The sequence below is a fragment of the Gekko japonicus genome, unplaced genomic scaffold (assembly GCF_001447785.1).
Source record: "Gekko japonicus isolate JY-2015 unplaced genomic scaffold, Gekko_japonicus_V1.1 scaffold494, whole genome shotgun sequence".
In the NCBI taxonomy this organism is placed as follows: Eukaryota; Metazoa; Chordata; class Lepidosauria; order Squamata; family Gekkonidae; genus Gekko; species Gekko japonicus.
The window spans coordinates 1028540-1050504 of record NW_015171518.1 but is presented as its reverse complement, the minus strand read 5'-3'; the positions used below and the strand labels follow the sequence as shown (position 1 = coordinate 1050504).

At 43.8% G+C, this 21965-nt stretch overlaps 1 protein-coding gene across 1 annotated transcript; it reads left to right on the top strand.

Moving 5' to 3' along the window:
• The first annotated feature begins 950 nt into the window (after positions 1 to 950).
• Positions 951 to 21638, top strand: LPAR3 (lysophosphatidic acid receptor 3). Its single transcript, XM_015419391.1, has 2 exons — positions 951 to 1686; positions 21303 to 21638. The coding sequence occupies exons 1-2, from the start codon at positions 951 to 953 to the stop codon at positions 21632 to 21634; spliced, it is 1068 nt and encodes a 355-aa protein (XP_015274877.1). The 3' UTR covers positions 21635 to 21638.
• Positions 21639 to 21965: the final 327 nt, after the last annotated feature.

Genomic DNA, 21965 nt, shown 5'->3' with positions numbered 1-21965 from the left:
TGCCCAGCAGCATCCAGTGCCGCTGTAGCAATGCAAGTAAAAGAGGACTAATGTCAAACCAGAGGATCCCTGCAGTACAAACTGAAGGGCGGCATTTTTTTCAAACCCAGCACAACTAGCTCAGTGTACAGAATGTCCAGCAGAACCCAGTGGCACTGCAAGCTTAAAAGGAGTGATCTCAAAGCACAGTGTCACAAGAAATCCAAGTGGTTTTTTTTTTTTTGCAAACCCTGCACAGCCCCCAGTGCCACTAGCATCACAAGCTTAAAAGGCCTGCTTTCAAAGTCCAGAGTCACAACATATCCAAGGCGGGGGCCGGGGGGCGGGTGTAAGCTCTGTGCAAGAAAATGGGAAGGGAACATAAAAGGAAAGCAGGCAAAGGGGGCCCTCTTGAAACTGACAAGACTAGCTTGAAACTGACAAGAGTATTTCCAAGGCTGGAGAATTCCCCAGCCTTGTTGCTTTGAAGTTTGGTAAATATTTTGTTTGAGCAGAGACAATCTGGAAATTTATCTATTCATGAACTTCCACTAACTGCTTGAAAGTTCGTGGAAAGTTTGTGCCGGTTGACCTGCCACGATCTTCAGTTTGCAAACCATGAACCAGCCAAAATTTGTCACGAACATTAGTTCATGAGCTGGTTCATGCCCATCCCTACTTCTCAAACTGAAGTCAGGGGATCCTCGGAGCCCATGATGGTACTACAAGGTGTCTCAAGTGCAGCCCAGCAGTATGTGTTGGTTCCCCAACAGGGCAAATAGCAAACTTCAAGCTGTTCGGGTTGGAAAAACAGTACCTGGAACTCCTAGCACACATCTACTTGACAGGACCTGGGAATGGACTTTGGAATAGCATGTTTTGTTGTTAGGCCATAATGGTGAAAAAGGGGGGAAACAGTTCTAACCTCCATTTTCATCTTTCTCTCCTAGGATGCAATACCATACTCCAGGATGAATGAGTGCCACTATGATAAACGGATGGACTTTTTTTACAACAGGAGTAAGACACACACTGCAGATGAGTGGTCAGGGACAACTCTTGTCATTGTTTTATGCTTTGGGACTTTTTTCTGCCTCTTCATTTTCATCTCAAATTCCTTGGTCATTGCTGCTGTGGTCAAAAACAAGAAGTTCCACTTCCCTTTCTACTATTTGCTAGCCAATCTAGCTGCTGCGGATTTTTTTGCTGGCATTGCTTATGTATTCTTGATGTTCAACACTGGTCCAGTGTCCAAAACGTTAACTGTTAACCAATGGTTTTTACGCCAAGGACTTCTGGACACCAGCCTGACGGCTTCTCTGGCCAACTTACTAGTCATTGCTGTTGAGCGGCACATGTCCGTGGTGCGGATGAGTGTTCATAGTAACCTCACAAAGAAGAGAGTCACCTTTTTCATTTTGTTGATATGGGCCATAGCTATTTTCATGGGTGCAGTGCCCACCTTGGGCTGGAACTGTCTCTGTGACATTTCAACATGTTCTTCCTTGGCACCTATTTACAGCAGGAGCTACTTGATATTCTGGACAGTCTCCAACCTGGGGGTTTTCTTCATCATGGTGGTGGTGTACATCAGAATCTACATGTATGTCCAGAGGAAAACAAATGTTTTATCTCCTCATACTAGTGGATCCATGAGCCGCAGACGGACTCCAATGAAGCTTATGAAGACTGTTATGGCTGTGTTAGGTAAGATAATTGTATCCATCGTCAGGTTTGTTGAAAAGTCTGGCATTTTGGCTGAATCTTCTGTGGTTATGGATTCTTAATTCTATTTGCCTTCCTGCTCTTTATGTGATTAGTTCCTAGTCGCTTCTTTTATGATCCACTATGGGAAGGAGATACTTGACTGCATCCTGCAGAAGATGTACCTGTCGAGTTTGGTGTAGTGGTTAAAAGTGCCAAACTCTAATCTGGAGAACTGGATTTGATTCCTCATCCCTCCACATAAAGCCAGTTGGGTGACCTTGGGTTAGTCACAGCTCTCTCAGAGCTCTCTTAGCCCCATGTACCTTACAGGGTGTCTGTTGTGGGGGGAGGAAGAGAAGGTGATAGTAAGCCGCTCCAAGACTCCTTCGGGTAGTGAAGGGCGGGGTATAAAATGCCTCCTCCTCCTCTTATTCTTCGACATAGTGATGCTTGTGTGTTTTCGATTCCATTTTTGTGCTGCTGCCGCCCATCTTATCTATGTTTAAGAGGACAACGTAGCTCCTGAGTTGATCTTAGCCCTTGATTACATGCTCGCTCTTGTGAATGACACCCAGTATTAATTTTTGAAATATCTCTTTGATCAAACTGTTCAGACTGCTGACTAAGGGTTTATCAACCTGAGAGAGTCTCACATTCCTAACTAGATATTATTGTAAAACTGGGAATACGAGCCATAGCAACTTTCCTCAAGTGCTCCATGTTGTCATGGTGGCCTGCACATTCTTTCTTTTTGGGACTACACCATTCATGCTGAGGCCAAGCCTGGCCCACAGGACCCTCCCCTTTCCCGCTCACCTATGCTATGTGGACTGTTCTAGAATAGGTACTGGTCAAACCAGACTCACTGACTCAGCATGTCAGAATTAGGAATAACTATTTATTTATTTAGTTCATTCATTTATACCCTACCTTTATCCCCAGTAAAGGATTCAGAGCAGATTACATTCTTCTCCTCTTCTCCCGTTTATCCTTCCAGCCCTGTGGGGTAAGTTAGGCTGAGAGTATATGAGTGGCCCAGGGTCACCCAGCAAGCTTCCATGGCAGAGTGGAGATTCAAACCTAGACCCAAATCCTAGTCTGACATTCTGATCACTACACCACACTGGTACCAGCTTTTTGGAGGTCTCTTGAGGCCACTGGGAGAAGGGAACAGTGTGAAATTTCTGCATCTACTTGTAGTTTGGTGTAGTGGTTAAGTGTGCGAACTCTAATCTGGGAGAACTGGGTTTGATTCCCCACTCCTCCACCTGCAGCTGCTGGATGACCTTGGGCAAGCCATAGTTCTGTCAGAGCTGTTCTCTCAAGGACAGTTCTGGAAAGAGCTCTCTCAGCCCCACCTACCTCACAGGGTGTCTGTTGTGGGGAGGGGAAGGGAAAGGAGTTTGTAAGCTGCTCTGAGACTCTGAGTGAAGGGCAGGGTATAAATCCAATCACTTCTTCTTCTAGTTTGTAAAATACAGCCTCCGTATGAAAAGCTCTTTGGACACTGAATGCAGTATCTGTAGTAGCAGAAATAGTAGTCGTAAACATGTGTATGGGCTTTGGCATATTGCAAGAGTCATTAAAATATCAAGATGAGCTTTTAATGACAATAAAAACCTGCGATTTTTCAAACCAGTATCTCAGTGCTGTACCTATTATATTAGTCCTGTGATAAATGCGTGGTTTTTTAGTGGTATATAAAGGTTACCATCTTCATTCCTAATCTTTCTGGAGCTCATGCTTTCATCTCCTCCTAATCTTTTTTTCCTCATTGCCTAATGTCTGACAACCTTTTGGGATGTCATTGTGGTACTAGTAACCTTTCATTCTGATACATGATTTGGAGAAACCCTTAGAAAAGTCACACTGACAGTGTCTGATTTCCATTCCCATTTGATTTAGGAATCTTAAATGCAAGCTCTTTGTTAAGATTTGTTCCATTTTGGATGCCACTTGTTGAGCAGATATTCCAAACCGCAAACCGCGATGAGATGGTCCTGCATGCTGTATGTTTTAGTCTCCAGTCCATCAGGCACCAAATGGTATGTTTCATAGCTGCATCTGTAATAGCCATTCTTTTAAGCAGAGAACAAAATGAGGCATTGCTCTGTCATGAGGGAGAAATTCCTGTCCTTATTATAACGTTCTGAGATAGCAATATGGGGGATGCCTCTGTTTCTCCCAAAAGAGTTTACAAAATTAGAGCAGTTATCTTTCATTTATGCCCATCCAAGGACACACTTCAGTCTGGCCTCTGACTTGCTCTGACAGGACTTTGTTTTCCTGAAAAAGTAACTCAATGTAAAAACAATACACCAGCATTGGATCTAAATATTACTTGGCAAAGACAGTGCACTGAAATGTAGCCTAGGCCTCCAGCATATAGTCTTTCCATTGTGAGATGTGTTTATTGTTACACTGACCCAAATCCAGCATAATATTAATCCATTTGTAATTCTGGCCAACTGGTGCTATCACATTTACATCCCTCACCAGGTCTTGAGCATTACTCACTCTGTCTCTCTCTCTCATTCTCTCTAATATGACAGTAAACACACTCAAGGATTGATAGCACACCGGCCCATAGCCCAAGTGTATCCCGTGTAATATTTCTGTGAGGCCTGTGACCATTGTGTTGGAAGGTTGAAAATCCAGGTTCTCAGTTTCTAAAGAAAAGGTAGAAAATATAGTTTCAGTGGGGCTAAATTCTTAACAGAGAGAAATCCTCTGCAGAGTTATTCCAGCCCATTAATTGATTCTAAGTACCTTGTTTGCTTAAAGCAACAAAACAAAGCTAGAATCTTGATGCAGTTCTGAGCTTTTAAGTCCATTTTGATTTTTGAAGTACTAATGGGAGTAATCCTGGGACTGTGCAGGTGACACCTAGGGTTGCCAAGTCGACTCACCCCTCGGAGCGGGGGAGCCTCGCCAGGGTCCGGGAGTTCTCGATGGACGCGCGCGCCGGCAGCACGTCACAGGAAGTGACATGCTACGTGCTCACATTGGGGGCGTGGCCCCATTTGGCAACCCTAGTGACACCTCGGCTGGCAACAAGTTCCCATGTGTCAGCCACAGTGACCCGAATCATGAAAATGCAGAGCAGGGGTTCTTTATCAACTTTTCAACCCAAACTCACAGTACAGTCCTAGTGGAAGAAGGATTGCACTAGTCAGTCTGTTTAGGATTGCACTGGTTGTCTATAGTATGTTAAGAAAGTCAGATTTCTTGTATTCTAAAGTTTTTCCTTGCCAACTTTAAAATTATTGTTGGATAAATTGGGAGAATTCAGCAAAGAAAAGGTCTGGTTATACAAATAATGGCCTTTTTTTGCCATCAAGTCACAGCTGACGTATGGTGACCCCATAGGGTTTCCCAAGGGAGGAGATGTCCAGAGGTGGCGTGCCATTCTCTGCCTCTGCGTAGTGGCCCTGGTATTCCTTGGTGGTCTCCCATTCAAATACAAACCAGGGCTGACCCTGCTTAGCTTCCAAGATCTGATGAGACCAGGCTAGCCTGAGCCACCCAGGTCAGGGGTGGATGGCTAAGCTGGAGTAGTTTTCCAGAGTGCTTCATTTACATTGTTTAAATTGTTGTTCTGTGAAAAGTAGGCCCCATGTTGTTCTCCTCATATTCTTTATCTGTCTGGTATATTTTTTTCTCACCCTTCCCCCAAGGACTTCAGGGAAGCATACATTGTGCTCTCCTCTCCGTTTTATCACAATAACCCTGTGAGGTAGGTTAGGCTGAGAGCGTGTGGCTGCCTCAAGGTGACCCACTGAGTTTAATAAAAGAGTGGGAATTTAAACCCTGGTATCCCAGATCTTGCCCTGATCTGGATGGTTCAGCTGGTTTCCAAAAAACACAAATCTGAAGAAAATGACTGCTTCAGTGGGTGACCTCTATGGCACTATAACCCCCAGAGGTCCCTCCCCTCTCCACACCCCGTCCTTCCTAGGCTGCACCCCAAAATCTCCAGGAATTTCCCAGATCAGAGTTGTTAGATATCAGAAGCTAAGCAGGGTCAGCTCTGGTTACTACTTGGATGGAAGACCAGTGAGGAAGTCCAGGGTCACGACACAGAAGCAGGTGATGGCAAACCACCTCTGAATATCTCTTCCCTTGAAAACCCTCTGGTGTCACCATAAGGCAACTGTGACTTGACACCATTTCCTACCACCACCATCCCAGACCTTAGTCCAACTCATTAACTACTGTGCCATAGTAGCACTCCTACTTAGAGACAAGGGGCTGAGACTGCAATAGAGCAATCAGCTCAGTGAAAAATTAGGAGAAGCTGGCCCTAAGAACAACTTTGTCTAAGAAGGGAGCAGACCCAATTTAGCTGTTCTTTAGTATTCACTAGTTGATAAAAAAACAGAGGAGTTAAGCAAGGATGCATTCTTGCTCTGCTGTTATTGAATTTGTACCTTAATGACTTAACTTCTTATATATCTGGAAGTGAATTTCATCCACCTTGCCTGGCCCATGTTAAATCACCCTGTCTCTTATATGCAGATGATACTGCCCTTTTGTCAAGATCCGTTGTCAGCCTACACAAACTTATAGGCTCCTTCTCAGAGTACTGTTCCAGTGAGGGCATGGTTATTAATGTTGCTAAGGTTCTTCTTTTTAGTAAAAAATGGAAGACAAAGAAGTATAAGTGGTCAATAGCATTTAAAATATTTAGGAATCATCTTTTAAGCAAATCTTTCCTGGAAGGTGCACTTGAATACTGCCGTTAGAGCTGCTATGAGTACTGGGAGGGCCATCTCAAGATTCTATTATTCCACAGGTGGCCAATATGTTCCTGTGGCAGTCAAAGTATTCAACACTAAAGTTACTGGGCAGATGCTGTATGCTGCCGGGGTCTGGATCAGTGCAGTAACAGACAACATCGAAAGACCTCTATCAAGATTCATAACCAATATTCTGGGAACCCCTCAGTGTGTGTCTGGAATAGCCCTGAGAGCCAAAGTTGGGGAGATGTCTTATGAAGCAAAGGCCTGGGGAAGAACATTCAGTTTGAAAATTAGGACTCTAAAATCAACTCAGATCTAAACCTTCTCAGACTAGTCAAGCTGGACCATCACACAAGTGATTGGGACAGATTATTGGACCATAAATTATTATGTCTGAGTATTACCCATGATGTCATAGAAGTCACAAGTAGGCAAGAACTGACACAGCTCATTAGAAGACGTTTGAGAGACTGACTATGAGAGCACATTGATTAGAGCTCGCGGAGTAGGCGTTCAACCTCCAACAACAATGCCAAATTATTTATCTGAGTTAATTCTCCCAAAGTATAGAAGGGTATTCATGCTAGCGTGACTGAATGCCCTACCTTCAGCTGTGATGTCAGGAAGATTTAATGGGATTTCATACCCAGATAGACTCTGTAACTGCAGCAGCAATAAAATTGACTCTGTGGATCATAGTCTTCTTGATTGCCCCAAATTTTCAGCTCTAAGAGACGAAATGATCTCCCCTTTATTGAATCAGGACTTCCTCTCTCCAGAAGCAAAATTATCCTGGCTACTTAGAAATGAAGACAAACCACCCTGCATGTGGTAAAATTTGTTGTCTAATCACATGACAACTTTTGTAGTAGCAACCTTTAAGCTCTTCTGTGTTTTCCTGTGGAACAAGGTTTATGGTGGGATGAGGGCTTACTGTTTATGACTCTGATTGTAAAAACAGTAAGAAGTAATAAATAAATAAATATTATAGTAGATGAAAAATAAGAAAATTTGGTTTCTTGGCAGATCGCAAACCACAAGCCAAAGGCTTCTTGTCTTTATTTAGAAGATTTATATCCCTATCTATCTATCTATCTATCTATCGATCTATCTATCTATCTATCGATCTATCTATCTATCTATCGATCTATCTATCTATCTATCGATCTATCTATCTATCTATCGATCTATCTATCTATCTATCGATCTATCTATCTATCTATCGATCTATCTATCTATCTATCGATCTATCTATCTATCTATCGATCTATCTATCTATCTATCGATCTATCTATCTATCTATCGATCTATCTATCTATCTATCTATCTATCATCTATCTGACTTTTATCCTGCCCTCCCTGCCAAGGCAGGCTCAGGACGTCTTACATTAAAAAGATTAAAAATATATTAAAACACAAATGCCTATTAATACAATACAGCTTCATAAAACACATAGATATAACAAATCACAATACAAAATAGAATAAAGTGCTGGTGGCGGTAACATCCTGGGCCATGATAGGATGGTTGAAAGTATGGCCCCCGTCAGTGTCCAGCATGACAGGCTGTTGGTGTTAGTGTAGAAGGCCTTGACAATTCAGTTATTATTGTTCGCAGCGGCTCCTAATCGAGGGCCTGGTGGAAGAGCTCCATTTTACAGGCCCTGTGGAACTGTACAAGGTCCCGCAGGGCCCTGATGTCTTCCGGGAGCTCATTCCACCAGTGTGGAGCCGCTACTGAGAAGGCACTAGCCCTGGTAGAGGTCAGTCTGTCGTCTTTCGGTCCAGGGAGGGCCAAACAGTTTTGAGACCCTGACTTCAGTGCTCTCTGGGGAACATGTGGGGAAAGGCGGTCCCTCAGGTAGACTATAAATTCTTCTCAAGGAAACATACCCCATGTGTTCTTTGTCTTGATTTGCATAAAGGCTCAGCTGTTTGCCACGATGGCAGGCAGACACATGTATCTCTGTGGAGTGTGTACAACTTCCAGGAGTTCTGTGTGCCCATCAGAGCACTCGTGGAACTCTGAAGGAGGCTGATGGCTTTGAAATGATTGTTGAGTATGCAGACCTTGGACTGGCATCTGCTGTATTTCTTCAGACTGGCTGCGCTCCTCCAGATTAGACTTGGAAGGTCTGGTGATCTGTGCACTTAAGCTTTGAAAAAACATCTGACTGAACTGGGATTGCCATATTGCAGGTTAGATCACAAGATTCCAGTCTCTGCATTTTTTTTCCTATGCAGGATTATGTTACTTCCAAAGCAAAAGTGAATAAATATAACATTTGTGCCCTTCAGTGGGTTGACTGAGAGTAGACAATGTTGCCAGGAGAGCAGTGAATCACGTTTTAGGGATTATCTGGTTTGAGCCTTGTCACTACAAAGTGTGTTGTTATCTTCTTCCTTATCCTGGTTGAAAGTGATAGTGCAAAGTTTGTGCTTTCTATCTACCATTTTATAGCCTGTCTTTTGCACAGAGACTGAAGGCAGAGTCTCAACACAGTCTCAACACAGTATACAGTCAATACAACAAGCAAGATGGGACATCCAATATACAGTGCAATAGGATTTGGATTGCAGAACTCTGAATCAGAGTAACATGTTAAACAATGCAGAAATTACACAGTACAGCAGTACACAGTATAAGTGGTCGATAGCAGTAGACTTACAGCAATAGACAATATGTATTATGCACAGTAGTATAGTCCACAGTTTCTGTCCCTTCACCATTTTCATTACAATATAGCCCTATTACCTGTGTGAAAAAGCCCTCCTGAATAATTCAGTTTTGCAGTTTTGCAGAAAGCCAAGAGAGTGGGACTTTTCCTGACCTCATCAGGCAGTCCTTTCCATAAGTAGGGATGGGCACGAACCACATTATTGCAGTTCAGTTTGTGGTTCGTGGCTGAACCTCTAACTGAACCACAAATCGATATGCCAGTTTGCGAACTGAACTGGTTCGTATCAGTTCATGAGCCGTTTAAACCCCTGCTTTCTGCTCTGTGCCCCTTTTTTTGTGGAACAGAAAACAGGGGTTTAAATGGCTCTGAGCCATTTAAACCAAACAGCTGAGCGGCAGGGAGCTCTTTTTCATGAAGAGCAGAAAGCAGGGGTTTAAATGGCTCCATCAAAATTCATGGAAGTTTGTTGTATGTTATTGTAAGCCACTTTGAGACTCCCTAAAGTAGAGAAAAGTGGGGTATAAAAACCTACTTTTCTTCTGAGTGAAGTCCTGTAGAGTTCATCAGAAGGCGAAAATGGTGTGGGCGAGGTGGAGAGAGCTGAGCGAAGTCTTCACAGGTGCCTGCATTGGGAAGCAGGCTGATGCAGAGTCACATGCACATTCCCCACTACGCATTCCCATATGGAGTGTTGGAGCCTGTTGCTGAAGCCCAGTATTGAGATGGGAGCCAATGGCTGAAACATAGAAGCAGTGTTCTCGAGGCTAACTTTATACTCCAAAAGTGTGACAATAGAGGGAGAAATATGATACTTCTCTAAATGTATTGGATTGGAGCCACAAGTTTTAAACTTTATTAGTAGATCAGTAAGATAACTGTAGTGTGAGAAAGATATCTCTCAAGGTGGGGGAAATTTGGGGGTATCAGTTACTTCTTTGATGAAGTTTATGACCCAAATGAAATAATAAACTAGGTTAGATGGTCACCATTTGGTTGGATTGAATTCCAGGGGAAAACATAGTGAAGGAAATAAATATATCACAAAAGGGAAATTGTTAAATTGATGTGTCATTTCTAACTCACAGCCAGATCTTGCTAATGTTTGTGAAATGCCAGATTTAATTAACTGAGACGTTATTACCTTTGAATGGGGAGGGCAGAGTAAGCTTATTTGCATTTGTCTTTTACCAAGCATGGTGGTAATTGTCTTACATCCTCTCTTTGAAGAGGTGTGCTTTGCTGCTTGGTGTTTCCCTTCTGCCTCCAAATTAGGGAAATACATTCCTGTTTATTATTCCAAACTTTGGTAAAGGCCATATTAAGAAATAAAATAAAAAAGATGCATAGCCCTTCTGGAGAATTGGTAAAGGGATCTCAGCTATGAACTTAAGCAGTAATCTGAGAGGCTACTCATAGGGTAATAAAAAGATCCTGGGGAAAATCCCACTCTCTAATCATCCTGAAGCAAGCATTCCATTTGTGAGTTTATTTGTATCAATGACAGTTCTGGACTTTACCTGTCACTGACACAATCTTACATTTGACGTTTTATGTTCTTTCTTTCAGAACATTACTCCCAAAGTTGCTATGTTAAATGCAGACCTCTTGGGTTGTGTTCAGACTGGCAGTTTGGCCTGATATAGGCACATTTCACAAACGGATTAAATGGGCCCAGTCACACAGCCACATCTGTCAGGCGTTCCCCGGGCATACTCACCCCATCAGGGGACAACTTGGAGCCAGGTTAAAAAGCCACCACCTCCGAAGTGGTGTTTTTGTTTCCCTGCGCATTCATTGCGCATGGCTGGATGTCTGAATACGGGGGAGCACGTGCAGAGTGGACTTGGCAGTCTGAACCTGCAAATCCATTCTGTCATTAGAGAGGTGGGGTTTTTTTAATTGCTTATGTGCACACATGCGCACTATGCATACACATGGATTTTGGAAATTTTTTGCAGTTCACTTCGTGGCTGAGGCACCACAATAATGTGGATACTTTACCATGGGATGTCTCTGGGTAACCTGCAGCAGGGTGTGCTGTGTGTCTGATATGTCCCGCTGCACTTTAACCTGGTTCGAGGCGGCACCATATTGCACCAGTGTCTTTTTACTCCGCTTCTGTGGCGGAACAAAATGGGTTGCCGACGACTGCGGGGCACTTCCCAGATGTTCGTGTCTGATCGCGCCCTTTAAATCCGCCTGGCATTTGAGCCTATGGCATGGCTAATTGTGTGTGTGAACATGCTCATTATGTACCTGCACACCAAGAAAAGCTTCAAATGACCATTTCCACACATTAAGCATCTTTTACGGCTGCCTGGATCGTCTTGTACCAGTCACATACTCACAGCATGGCCTACCTCAAATGGTTGTTGAGGATAACATTAAAGAGAGGAGAATGACATAAGCCATTTTGAATCCTCATTGGAGAAAAAGGTGGGATATTAAATAAATGAATGAATGAATGAATGAATGAATGAATGAATGAATGAATGGACATTTTCTTCCAGGCCTGTTGGCAGTCCTAGTGATGGGGCAGGGAAGGTTTCAGTGCTGCTTCTATGAACTTCATTTCAACTAAGGGTTGTTGATTTTTTTGTGTGTGGTTTTTACAATACCTGAGCAGAAGAACATGTAGAATGAATAGCTGATAAGCACAGCTTTACTCAAATAAACAATAATTGCAAATGCTTCTGGATAAAGGCCTTAATGCATGTATTTGCACTGATTTTCCGCCATTTGTTTGGGAAAAAGAGAGCTTGGTGCTGTGAACTGCTTGTAAAATGATGCATTGCTATGGCTTCATACTGAGATTCATGGTTACATTTTGAAAGATTTGGCAGAGCCACAGAAGTTTTTAATTAGCAATATATTATAAACTGTTAATTTGTTCGGGTCAGTGGCTCTTTTCTTCACTGGGTCATACGTCATCCCAATTGCTTTTCAGATGTTTGTGATTCCTTTTGCTATTATGTTTGGAGATTAAAATCTACCTGTGTGTTTTTAACTAGCTGTTTCCACTCTCTTAATTTACGTATTTTAGGGGAGGGGAGGTTGAAAAGTCATTGGATACTTTGTTTTTGGCACATTTATATGGCTACAATGCCTTCCAATTATTCCCAACAACTCCCCCTCCCCAATAGTCACCCGTTTATTTGTGGTGGATTGCCAGTGAAAGTGCTTCTGCTTTTACAAGTATGTCTTTATTTAATTTTTTTATGCTGCACTTCCACCCAGTTTAGGGTCCCCTAGGCACCATACAATCACAAACATTAAAGCAAGCTTTTAAAAAATGCATAGTATAAAACAACAATTAAACAGATCACATACTAGGGCTGCCAAGCCCTCATTGGGGTGGGGTATCCTCTACCCTCAGGTCCAATTACCTGCTACCACTAGAAGTGGTGGTGGGAGAAAAAGTAAAAAGAAAAACAGGGCCTCATCTACTTAGAGGAAGTTCTTACCATAGAGTTCCTGGTAATTCCTAGAACCACCAGTAAGTGACAAAGTGTGGCTCTCGAAATCGCTGGGAACTCGGTGGTAAGAGCTCCCTTTAAGTTGATGAGGCCTTATTTTCTTTTAAATTTTTCTCATGGGACACTGCCCCCTCCCACAACCCTCCTGCTGATTGCCAGGCACTGCCTAACAACCCTGCCACATACACAGTTAAAGCACATACACAGGAAGGAGGGTCAGTGAGGGATAGGGTTGCCAGTTCTGGGCTGAGAAATACCCTGGAGATTTTGAGGATGGAGCCTGAGGAGGGTTGGGTTTGGAGTATAATGCCACAGAACCAACCTTCAAAAGCAGTCGTTTTCTCCTGGTGATCTCTGTCACCTGGAGGTCAGTTGTAATCCCAGGAGATCTCTAGCCACCACCTGGAAGCTAGTTAGGAAAGAAGTAAACAACCGTGATGTATTATGCCAAAAAAGTCTCCTGGAGGCTGGCAACTCTAGTGAGGGAATGCCAGACGAAACACATAGGTCTTCACCACTGGTGGGAGACAATTTCCGAGACAGAAAGTTTGAAATTAAGGCTGATTTCCCACAAGCTGCTGCAGCACGCTGACTCTTCCCTTTGCCCCGATCCTGTGTATCAATTTCACACGAAGTGCTGCGCGGCTGCATTTTGCCCCGCAGCTTCGCCCGATTTTCCCGGCCTCTACTCAATCCTGTTTTGTGAGGATTGAGTAGGGGGGGGGGGAATCGGGTAAAGCTGCGGAGCAAAATGCAGCCGTGCAGCACTTATTAGTGTGAAATTGACACGTACGATGGGGCAAAGGGAAGAGCCAGCGTGCTGCAGCAGCTTGTAGGAAATCGGTCTAAAACTTGCCTCCTATACTGATTGGTGGGATCACCCATGTTAAGGTGCTTTCCCTTCCTCAGAGCAGGGGGAATCTGCATGGAATAAGTCCAAGATTTGGTTCTTTCTGCAAAAACCTTTGTTTTTAAACCAGACACCACCAACCCATGTTTCCGAGCACAACATTGCTAGGACAATCATTCTGAAATGCCCCTTCTGCTTTTTCATGGTGAGGGGTTTTTTTATTGGGGGGAAGGTGGCCAAGGCAACATCACAGTGCATGCACTACAATACAGAAATACAAAACCAGGGAGAATGGAGCCCAAATATAGGGAGATGGGGGAGGAAGGAATCAGTGCCCCTGGTGGTGGGAGAGAATCAGCACCAGTGACTTGTTCAGTGCAGCAAGTGATTGAATGCATGTTTTTTAAAATGAGATGGTGGTGTAGAATTGTGCTATTTTCAAGTAGCGCTATGATTGAAATTTTTTGAATACTATACTATTGCATTGTCTCAATGCATCTGTGTTTTAACATATTTTAACCACTGTAAGCCACCCTGAGCCTGCTACGCAAGGAGGGCGGGATATCCATTGAATAAATAAATAAATAAAATGTGCATTTTTTAAAAAAAAGTGTGGATGGAGAATCATGATGGAGGCATGACAACATGGGGGGGGGGAATCCAATGCACATCTGGTGTCAAAGGGAAACCACCGGTAATAATGGTGAAACAAACAGTTTGTGCTGTCTGGAATCTCCATTGCAAGTGCAACTTGACCAACTAGCATGCACTAGCAGCATGAGGACCACAGAAAAACCCTTGCATGGAATTAGTCAATGTTAGGTTTCATTCCTATTAGCTGTGTGCCACTTTTTAAAAGGTTTGAGGGAGAAATCTAGGATCCTAGGAACAAGGTGACAATATAAAATGTAGGTCCTTTCAGCACTGACAGGTTGCTCTGGAGCCGAGCCTTAAGGGTTGACTTCACAGTTGCATGCATTCCTTCTACACAGTTTCCCCCCCTCCAGTTTATTTAATTGTGTATTCTATATGCCACAAGCAAACCCCACATTTTTGAGCTAACTGGCTGATTTGTATAAGATGAAGAGAAAGGCAAACATCTTTCAAAACTTTTAACTGCAGACCCAACCCCCCCCTCTGTGATTCTGCAAAAAGAAAGGGAAGGGAGGGGGAAATCCAGGTTCACACGTGCAAGACTGACACATTTGGGAGCAGGGAATCCCCTAGTCCTTTATATTTACTGATTCCTTCTTATATTGTCTCTGGCTTTTTATTTATATTCCAATTTATATCCTGCCCTACCCCGCCAAAAGTTTGCCTGAGTGGGAGGACACAACCTCTTCTGTCTTTGGAGAAGGAGGGAAAGACAACAGAACAGGGAGGGAGCGTCAACCTAAAGAGAGAGAGGCAAAAACAGGGGAGGACAGTGGGCAGCACTTAAATACTTGCAGAAACAATTCTACTTGAGAAAGGATTAGGGATTCCAAGCAAATGAGAACAAAGAATTGCAGCAAAAGGAGTTCTGGTAACTGCGGAGCAACAGTGTGCTGGAAGCGGTCTGAATGCAGATTCCTGTAAAACAAATGCAGAAACAAGAAAAAGCCCCGACACAAACTGGAAGTAAAAGCAGGAGGGGATACAGAACAGAAGTATAGGAACTGCTCAGAAACAGAAGCAAAATATGGGTGCAGAAAGGGCCAGTATAGAACACTGGCAGTCTGAAATCATTGTGTGGAGAGAAGGGGCTGCCTAAATCCTGACATTCCAAGTGTGCCTGCTCGCTCTCAGAGGTTCTGAATGCCCTCCCAGATGTATCCATGGCGCTCAAGGGGGGGGGGGCCATAAGAGGACTCTCTCTGGGCTGCAGCATTTGAGCTGTTTAGTTCCAGAAAGAAAGATGATTTTAAGGGGACATTATAAATGTCTATACAATTGAACTGTGTAAGAAGAGAGCGATTTCTCTTCTAAACAACAAGAATTCAGGATTGCCTAATGAATCTAATTCACAGTATGGTTTAGAATTAAGAAAATGAAAAAAACATGTCTTCATACCAGACATTAGTAATTTATGGAATTCATTATTGTGTGATGTGGAAAGAATCCCTAGATTTCAAAAAGCACTTGTTAGAGGTTTCACCGTGAATGTGTCTGTTTAACTTTCCTCAGTTAAATAGGAACCTTCATGTACATAAGCTGTATACTTCTGTGCAAGACACTGGGGTCAAATAGGGGACAGCCATTGGGTTCTGCTCGTGAGTTTCCAGGCATCTGGTCAGAAACAGAAGAGTGGACCTTTGCCATGATCCTGCAAGACAATCCTTGTGTTCTAGAGGCCTCACCTTTTGCAGATCCCTCTTGAAGCAGCATCCTGACTACCTTTACAAGGAAACTATCTGCTATTCCAGGCAAGTCAGCACATGATTTTCAGTTTGCTAAGTTGAAGAGTGTTTGGTAATCTGTCCCAACATGCTTATATTTGAGCAGAAATGTGACTCCGATAAAAAAAACCCTGTTTTCAGATGTAGCTTAAAGTGGTAGTTGTACATGTGACTTTGAAGGCTGTTTAGAAAGTTATGAAACTCTGCTTGCCTCAAGCACAGAATTCAGAATCTGATTATCAGCTCTGGAGAACTGGATATATAGGAACATTTAATATGTGATTCTCTTTTTAGAGCTCTGGATCTGTGTGCAAATAGAAGTGATGTAGGTTACAGGGAAATGATTCGGGGCTCAGCTGGCTGTGAACAGTCTGGTGATTACAGCTCATCTTGTGTTTGATCTGTGATGTCCATATCTCAAATGCTCACCTCAACCTTCAGCTTTTCTTTTTTATTATAAATATATCAAGAATACAATATCAATATGCATAAATATAAAAGATTACATAAATTAAATGGACAATAGACCATTCTATAAGCACCCCATCTAGTCAGTTAGACATAGTATAAAATTTCTTCTCTTACATGCTTATCCACTAGAACATTGTTCCAGTGTAGAACAAAAAGTTGCCAGTTATTGATAAATGGTTCTTGTGTAAATGCTTTTCTTTCCCAAAGATGGCTGGGTGCTGTCACCTTGTTCAGTAACATAATATACCACATCTTACACAGCCATTATTCTGTTTGTGGTTTTCATTGCTTTTGTCCAGTTCTGAGCTACTCATGTTGTGGCTGCCAACTTGCAGCTTTTCTGAACAGCCACATTCCCCTCTTCCACTGATTTTTCCTTTCCAAATAATTAACCTCTGAAGTCTTGTCAGGACCGCTTCCTACTTGCTGATCTTCTTTCAAGCCCTTCATCATTCTTTAGGTTCTGAGAGGCTATCCAGATCAAATCATTCTGGTCTGAAGAAAATGAGACCTAATGCTGAGCAACGTAGCATACAGTCAGAACTGCAGACCAAGTTTGTTTGCATTTTTTCTCTTAAACTGGCATCATATGTGAGTGTGATAGGCATCTATTGGACTCTGTCTGTGATTTCACATATGCCAGAAGTTTTCATCTGTGCCATTGTGAGGACTGTTAAAATTTAGCATGTGTATCTTTTAGGGCAGAGTATTTCCTCTGTTGTGCCATAAATCACCCAAATGCTCATATAGTTGCAAAAATATGAGGCTAGCCTCCCATTCAGCAATATCTGTCATTCAGCATCTCTCTAGATTCCTCCACACACACAGGGGAGGGGGCTGTGGCTTAGTGGTGGAGCATTTGCTTGGCATGCAGAAGGTCCCAGGTTCAAACCCCAGCAACTCCAGTTAAAAGGACAAGGCAGTAAGTGATGTGAAAGTCCTCTGCCTAAAACCGTGGAGAGCCTCTGCCAGTCTGAGTAGAAAGAAGTGACCTTGATGGATCAATGGTCTGAATCAGCATCAGACAGCTTCATGTGTGTGCAAGTTTTTAGTAAGGTGTGTGCAGTCCCTACATACCAGAGCTGACTCAGCAACTTAAAAACAGTGAATGACAGTCTCCTGTCTCTTCCCGTCACTCCACAGCATAGTTAACCCCATATGCACCCCTCCGTGTGGACTACATACAATATAGTTGCCCTTTATTGGAACATCTCACAGTGTCTAAAATGTGGTGCACTTTTACTGAACCTCTGCACAGGTCCTTCAAGGTGAGGCTAAATTTGGTGCCAGAGACCACTTTCAGTGCTCATGCAGTGGGAGCACAACAGTGGGATTCACATAGCCTTGATCGGAATGGACTTCTTCTTATTCCCATTTTACAGGCAGGGCAGTGAAGCTGAGAAACAAGAGCTTCTTCAAAGAGCAGCAAGTTCATGGCTGAGTTGGGATTTGATCTGTGGTCCATAGCTGAATATCCCATATAGATTCATGTTTACAGAGTAGTACGATACATTATGGTCTGTATACTAGAAAAGGCTACTTTTGAAAGATGCTTGAATCATTATTCTCAGACCACCAGCGAAGTGCTTCCTTTGTTCCATAGGCATAATTGCTGGAATACTTACTTATTTGGAGGCCTGGAAAGGGGGGCTTCCCAAAGTGTATGCTTTTAAAATAAATGAGCAGCATTTCCGCCAAGTATCTTCTACTATCTTCCTTTTCTGTGCAGAGCTGTAATTTTCTATTTTTGTATGCCAAGTAGCAATTGTGGCTTCAGCTAAGTACATGTTGGTTTGTGAGCAGCTTCTCTGCTTTATTGCACTGAGAAGCACAGAATGACACATGGGAAGTGCTGCTGTTGAGGGGAGCATGGGTGATACGCTGCTGGCTTAGCTCTTCCATTTGGCACACTGGGGATGCATGACGGGTCTGCCCAGAGAAGAGGAGAATTGCTCTTCCCTTGCTTGGATGGGCACTGTAGACTTGCTTCTCCTTTTCTCCAATCTCCTTTCCTCCTTTTTGTCCCACATCACTACTGAAACAAGGCGGCCGGTTGGAGATGTCATCACAGGGCAATGCCTGCGGGAGGCAGAAACCAATTACTGTGTGCTTTAAAGGAAGTGGTTAAAAAGCAACTCTGGAGGCACTAGGAGAGATCTTTGATGGAGGAAGGCCAAGGATGGTCTAAAGGATGACCTAAATATCATCCCTTCCTGATTATTGAAGTTGGCAGTTGTGAATGGTATGTGTTTGTGTGTGCGCCACATGCACAATTGAGGGATGCCAACTGGTGTGGAGAAAAATGTCCTCCCCCTTTTAATAATAGATATGTCATGTGTGAAAACAGGCAACTGAAAGTTTTTATGGCATGGAGGTAAACATCCTGGTAAAGAGACAGGTCGTTTTTCTTCAGGGTTGTTAGGAACCATCCTTCCATCCCTCCTGCACACTTGTAGGGCATTGGCAGAGTTCCTCCATCAGTACTGGTGAAGTGTTCAGCTTCATATGGTTTTTAATAAGGAGACGTATACAGTGGGAACAGAGGGCCACTTGAAACAGTGGCCAGCACCTCTTGCAGCAGTGAGTTCCATAACTAAACTTAGTGCTTTGTGTGCACAATTTACTGATTTTAATGTTTATTTTATATTTGTGTAGTGGTTAGAGTGCTGGACTAGGGTCTGGGAGACCTTGGACCAGGAACTATCTATCAGCTGAACCTCTCAGGTAGAGTTGCCAACTGCCAGGTGGGGCCTGGAGATCTCCTGGAATTACAACTGATCTCTAGATTAGAGAGATCAGTCCCCCTGGAGAAAATGGGTGCTTTTGGGAGTGGCCTTTGTGATACTATATCCTGCTCAGGTCTCACCATGCACATGCATCCAGGTTTGACAACTCCTCCAGCTGCTGCTGAGGGAAAGAGGGAGGGGAGGGAGGGAGGAAATAAAAGGTTGGGTTAGATGCGTGTGGTACTTATATATGGGGGGATTGTTTACTCTTTTTTTGTTTGTGTAATAGTGTGTGATGTGTGCAGACTTGTGCCACCAACGCAATGTTCCCTCTAAGCTGTGGAGTCTTGTGAGCAAAAATTCTACTTTGTGAGCTACTGGCATTAAAGTTGTGAGCGAGCCATTTGGCTACTGCATGAATTGGTTTAGTCTGGAGCCATCCTTCTTGAGCTAAGACAAAAATGTGTGAGCTGGAGGCTAAAAAACTCTGAGCTAGCTCACACTAACTCAGCTTAGAGGGAACACTGCCACCAAGCCTTTCCCTCAGGAACTTCGGGGGGGAGGGGAATAAGGCAGAGGGAGGGCCAGAGGAGGCCATCCCTGTGAGAGGAGGAGGTGTTGCTCATGCTGCCTCTTGTCACTCCACTCCCTGAGGCAGGTGGTGGCTTCAAGGTGGGCCCAGTTGGTTGGATTCTGTTTGGGTTTAGGCGTGTAAACCAGCCCTCACACACCCGTTCCCAGCCGGACTGGCCCAGAGTGGAAGGTGTGACCCTGCTTGGGGGGGGGGGGGGCTGGACATTACTGCGTGGCTGCCATAGGACAATTTGGACGCCACCTACACACATCACAGGTGATGTGATCAACCCAATGGAGCAAAAAAAATGTGGGTTTGGGTTGTGGATGCAGAATGTATAGACAGAATACGAAGTAAATAAGCCGGAGGGGGAAAGGTAGTGCAGAGGGCAGGCACACAAATCCACGCTTGGATTCTCCGGAGTAAGCTGTCGGTGCAGAATGGACCATTGGTGGCTGGCTGCAATCAGAAACTGGAACAACAAATAACCTTTATACAAGGTGTTAAAGATCTCAGAAAATCTTAGCCAGTTCCCCAGCAAAACAGATGCCTCCATTCACTTACTCTCCCCGTGCTTGTCTAACACTGCAGTTGCCTTACTTCATCTGTTGTAGTCAGTGGGCTTAGAAGGGTTGCCAGATAATTTCTGGAGATTTGGGATGGTACCTGGGGAGGGGGGCGGGCACGGAGCTATGTAAGGATATGGTGCCATAGAGTCTGCATTCAGAAGCTTCTGATTCTTGCAGGGGAATTGCACTCTGTCATCTGGAGTTCAGTGGTGATTTGAGGAGAGCTCCAGGCCCACCAGGAGGTTGATAAGACTAGGTGTAGCTCTGTTTAGGATTGCACTGTAAACCACCCAGTTCCCTGAGGGAGGGAGGTTTACACAAGCATGATGGAATGTTTCCTGGCAGGGTTGCCAACTTGGGGTTTGGGAAATTCCTGAAGATTTGGGGTGGTGCTTGGGGAGGGCAGAATTTGGAAGACGTGGGGAGCTCAGCAGGGATGTGATACTATAGAGTCCACCCTTCAAAGCTGCCATTTCCTCCAGAGGAACTGATGTCCAGGCTGGAGATGAGTTGTAATTCCTGGAGAACTTCAAACCCCACCTTGTGGTTGGTAACTCTCTAGGTACTGGCCTTCCCTCCCTTTGGACTTAGAAGAAGTTTCTTTTGCTTGTCTTAAACCTATCCATTTTGTAATGTTTACAGGTTGAAATGTTACAGGTTGAAGAAATGCTGTTAAGGATTATGCAGGCACAGGGCTATTTTTGGGCAGGAACGCACAGGAACGGAATTCCATCTGGCTCCCGAGTTGGCCACGCCCAGCAGGAACTTGTTAGCATAATAGGCCACACCCAACAGCAGGAACTCATTAGGATTGGCTACATTAGGGGTGTGTGGCCTAACATGCAAAGAAGTTCCTGCTACAAAAAAAGCTCTGGGTTTTGACAACAAACAAGGTAAACAGAATAAGAAGCAAAAGGTGTGTGTGGCTGGATGACCACACTTCTGGTAACGTGGGGGTGCGGCCTAATATGCTAATTAGCTGTGCTGTCAGGGGTGTGGCCTAATATGCTAATGAGTTTCTGCTCTTCGGTGTGGCCTATTATGCTAATAAGTTCATGCTGGGCTTTTTCTACAAAAAAAGCCCTGTGCAGATATAATTATGGCTTGATTCCACCCCCCCTAATTCTCCCTTTTCACCCCTTTTCCTAGGTGCCTTTGTCGTGTGCTGGACTCCTGGCCTCGTAGTTTTGCTCCTTGATGGCTTGAATTGCGCTCAGTGTGAGGTTCAGAATGTAAAGAGATGGTTCCTTCTCTTGGCTCTGCTGAACTCTGTCATGAACCCGATTATTTACTCTTACAAAGACGACGAGATGTCCAGTACCATGAGGCGCATGATCTGCTGCTTAATTGAGGAGAAGAACCAGGAGCGACGTTCTTCCAGGATCCCTTCCACAGTGCTCAGCAGGAGCATAGATTCTTCCAGTCAATACCTAGAGAATGGCATTAGCCAGGGGACTATTTGTAGCAAAGCCAGCACATGAGCTGTTCTGCTTTTGTCCTTAAGACTGTGGCAGTGGCAAGTGAGCTCTGAATCAGCTGAAACCACTGAACCCTGAAACCATAGAAGAATTTGTTCTCTCTGTACCAAATCCCCAATCTCAGAGTTACTTCACATCCTTGTAAATAATTACCAGATTTTAAAAAAGGAACTTGAAGAGGTAAAACAGAATATGAGAGTACTTCTGCTAAATGAAGAGTGAGTTTATAAATCCAGAAACACAACACAAGTAACATGTATGGAACTCCTGTTCCTCTTAGCTAGGCGGTAAACCTGTGTCTGGGCTGTACCATTTCAAACTTAGAAATAGGCTG

What these genes read in the sequence shown, in the direction of transcription:
- LPAR3 (XM_015419391.1), top strand. Translation starts at nt 951, where the DNA reads ATGAATGAGTGCCACTATGATAAACGGATGGACTTTTTTTACAACAGG. An exon ending in GACTGTTATGGCTGTGTTAG is followed by an intron (nt 1,687 to 21,302) that starts GTAAGATAATTG and finishes CCCTTTTCCTAG; the next exon opens with GTGCCTTTGTCGTGTGCTGG.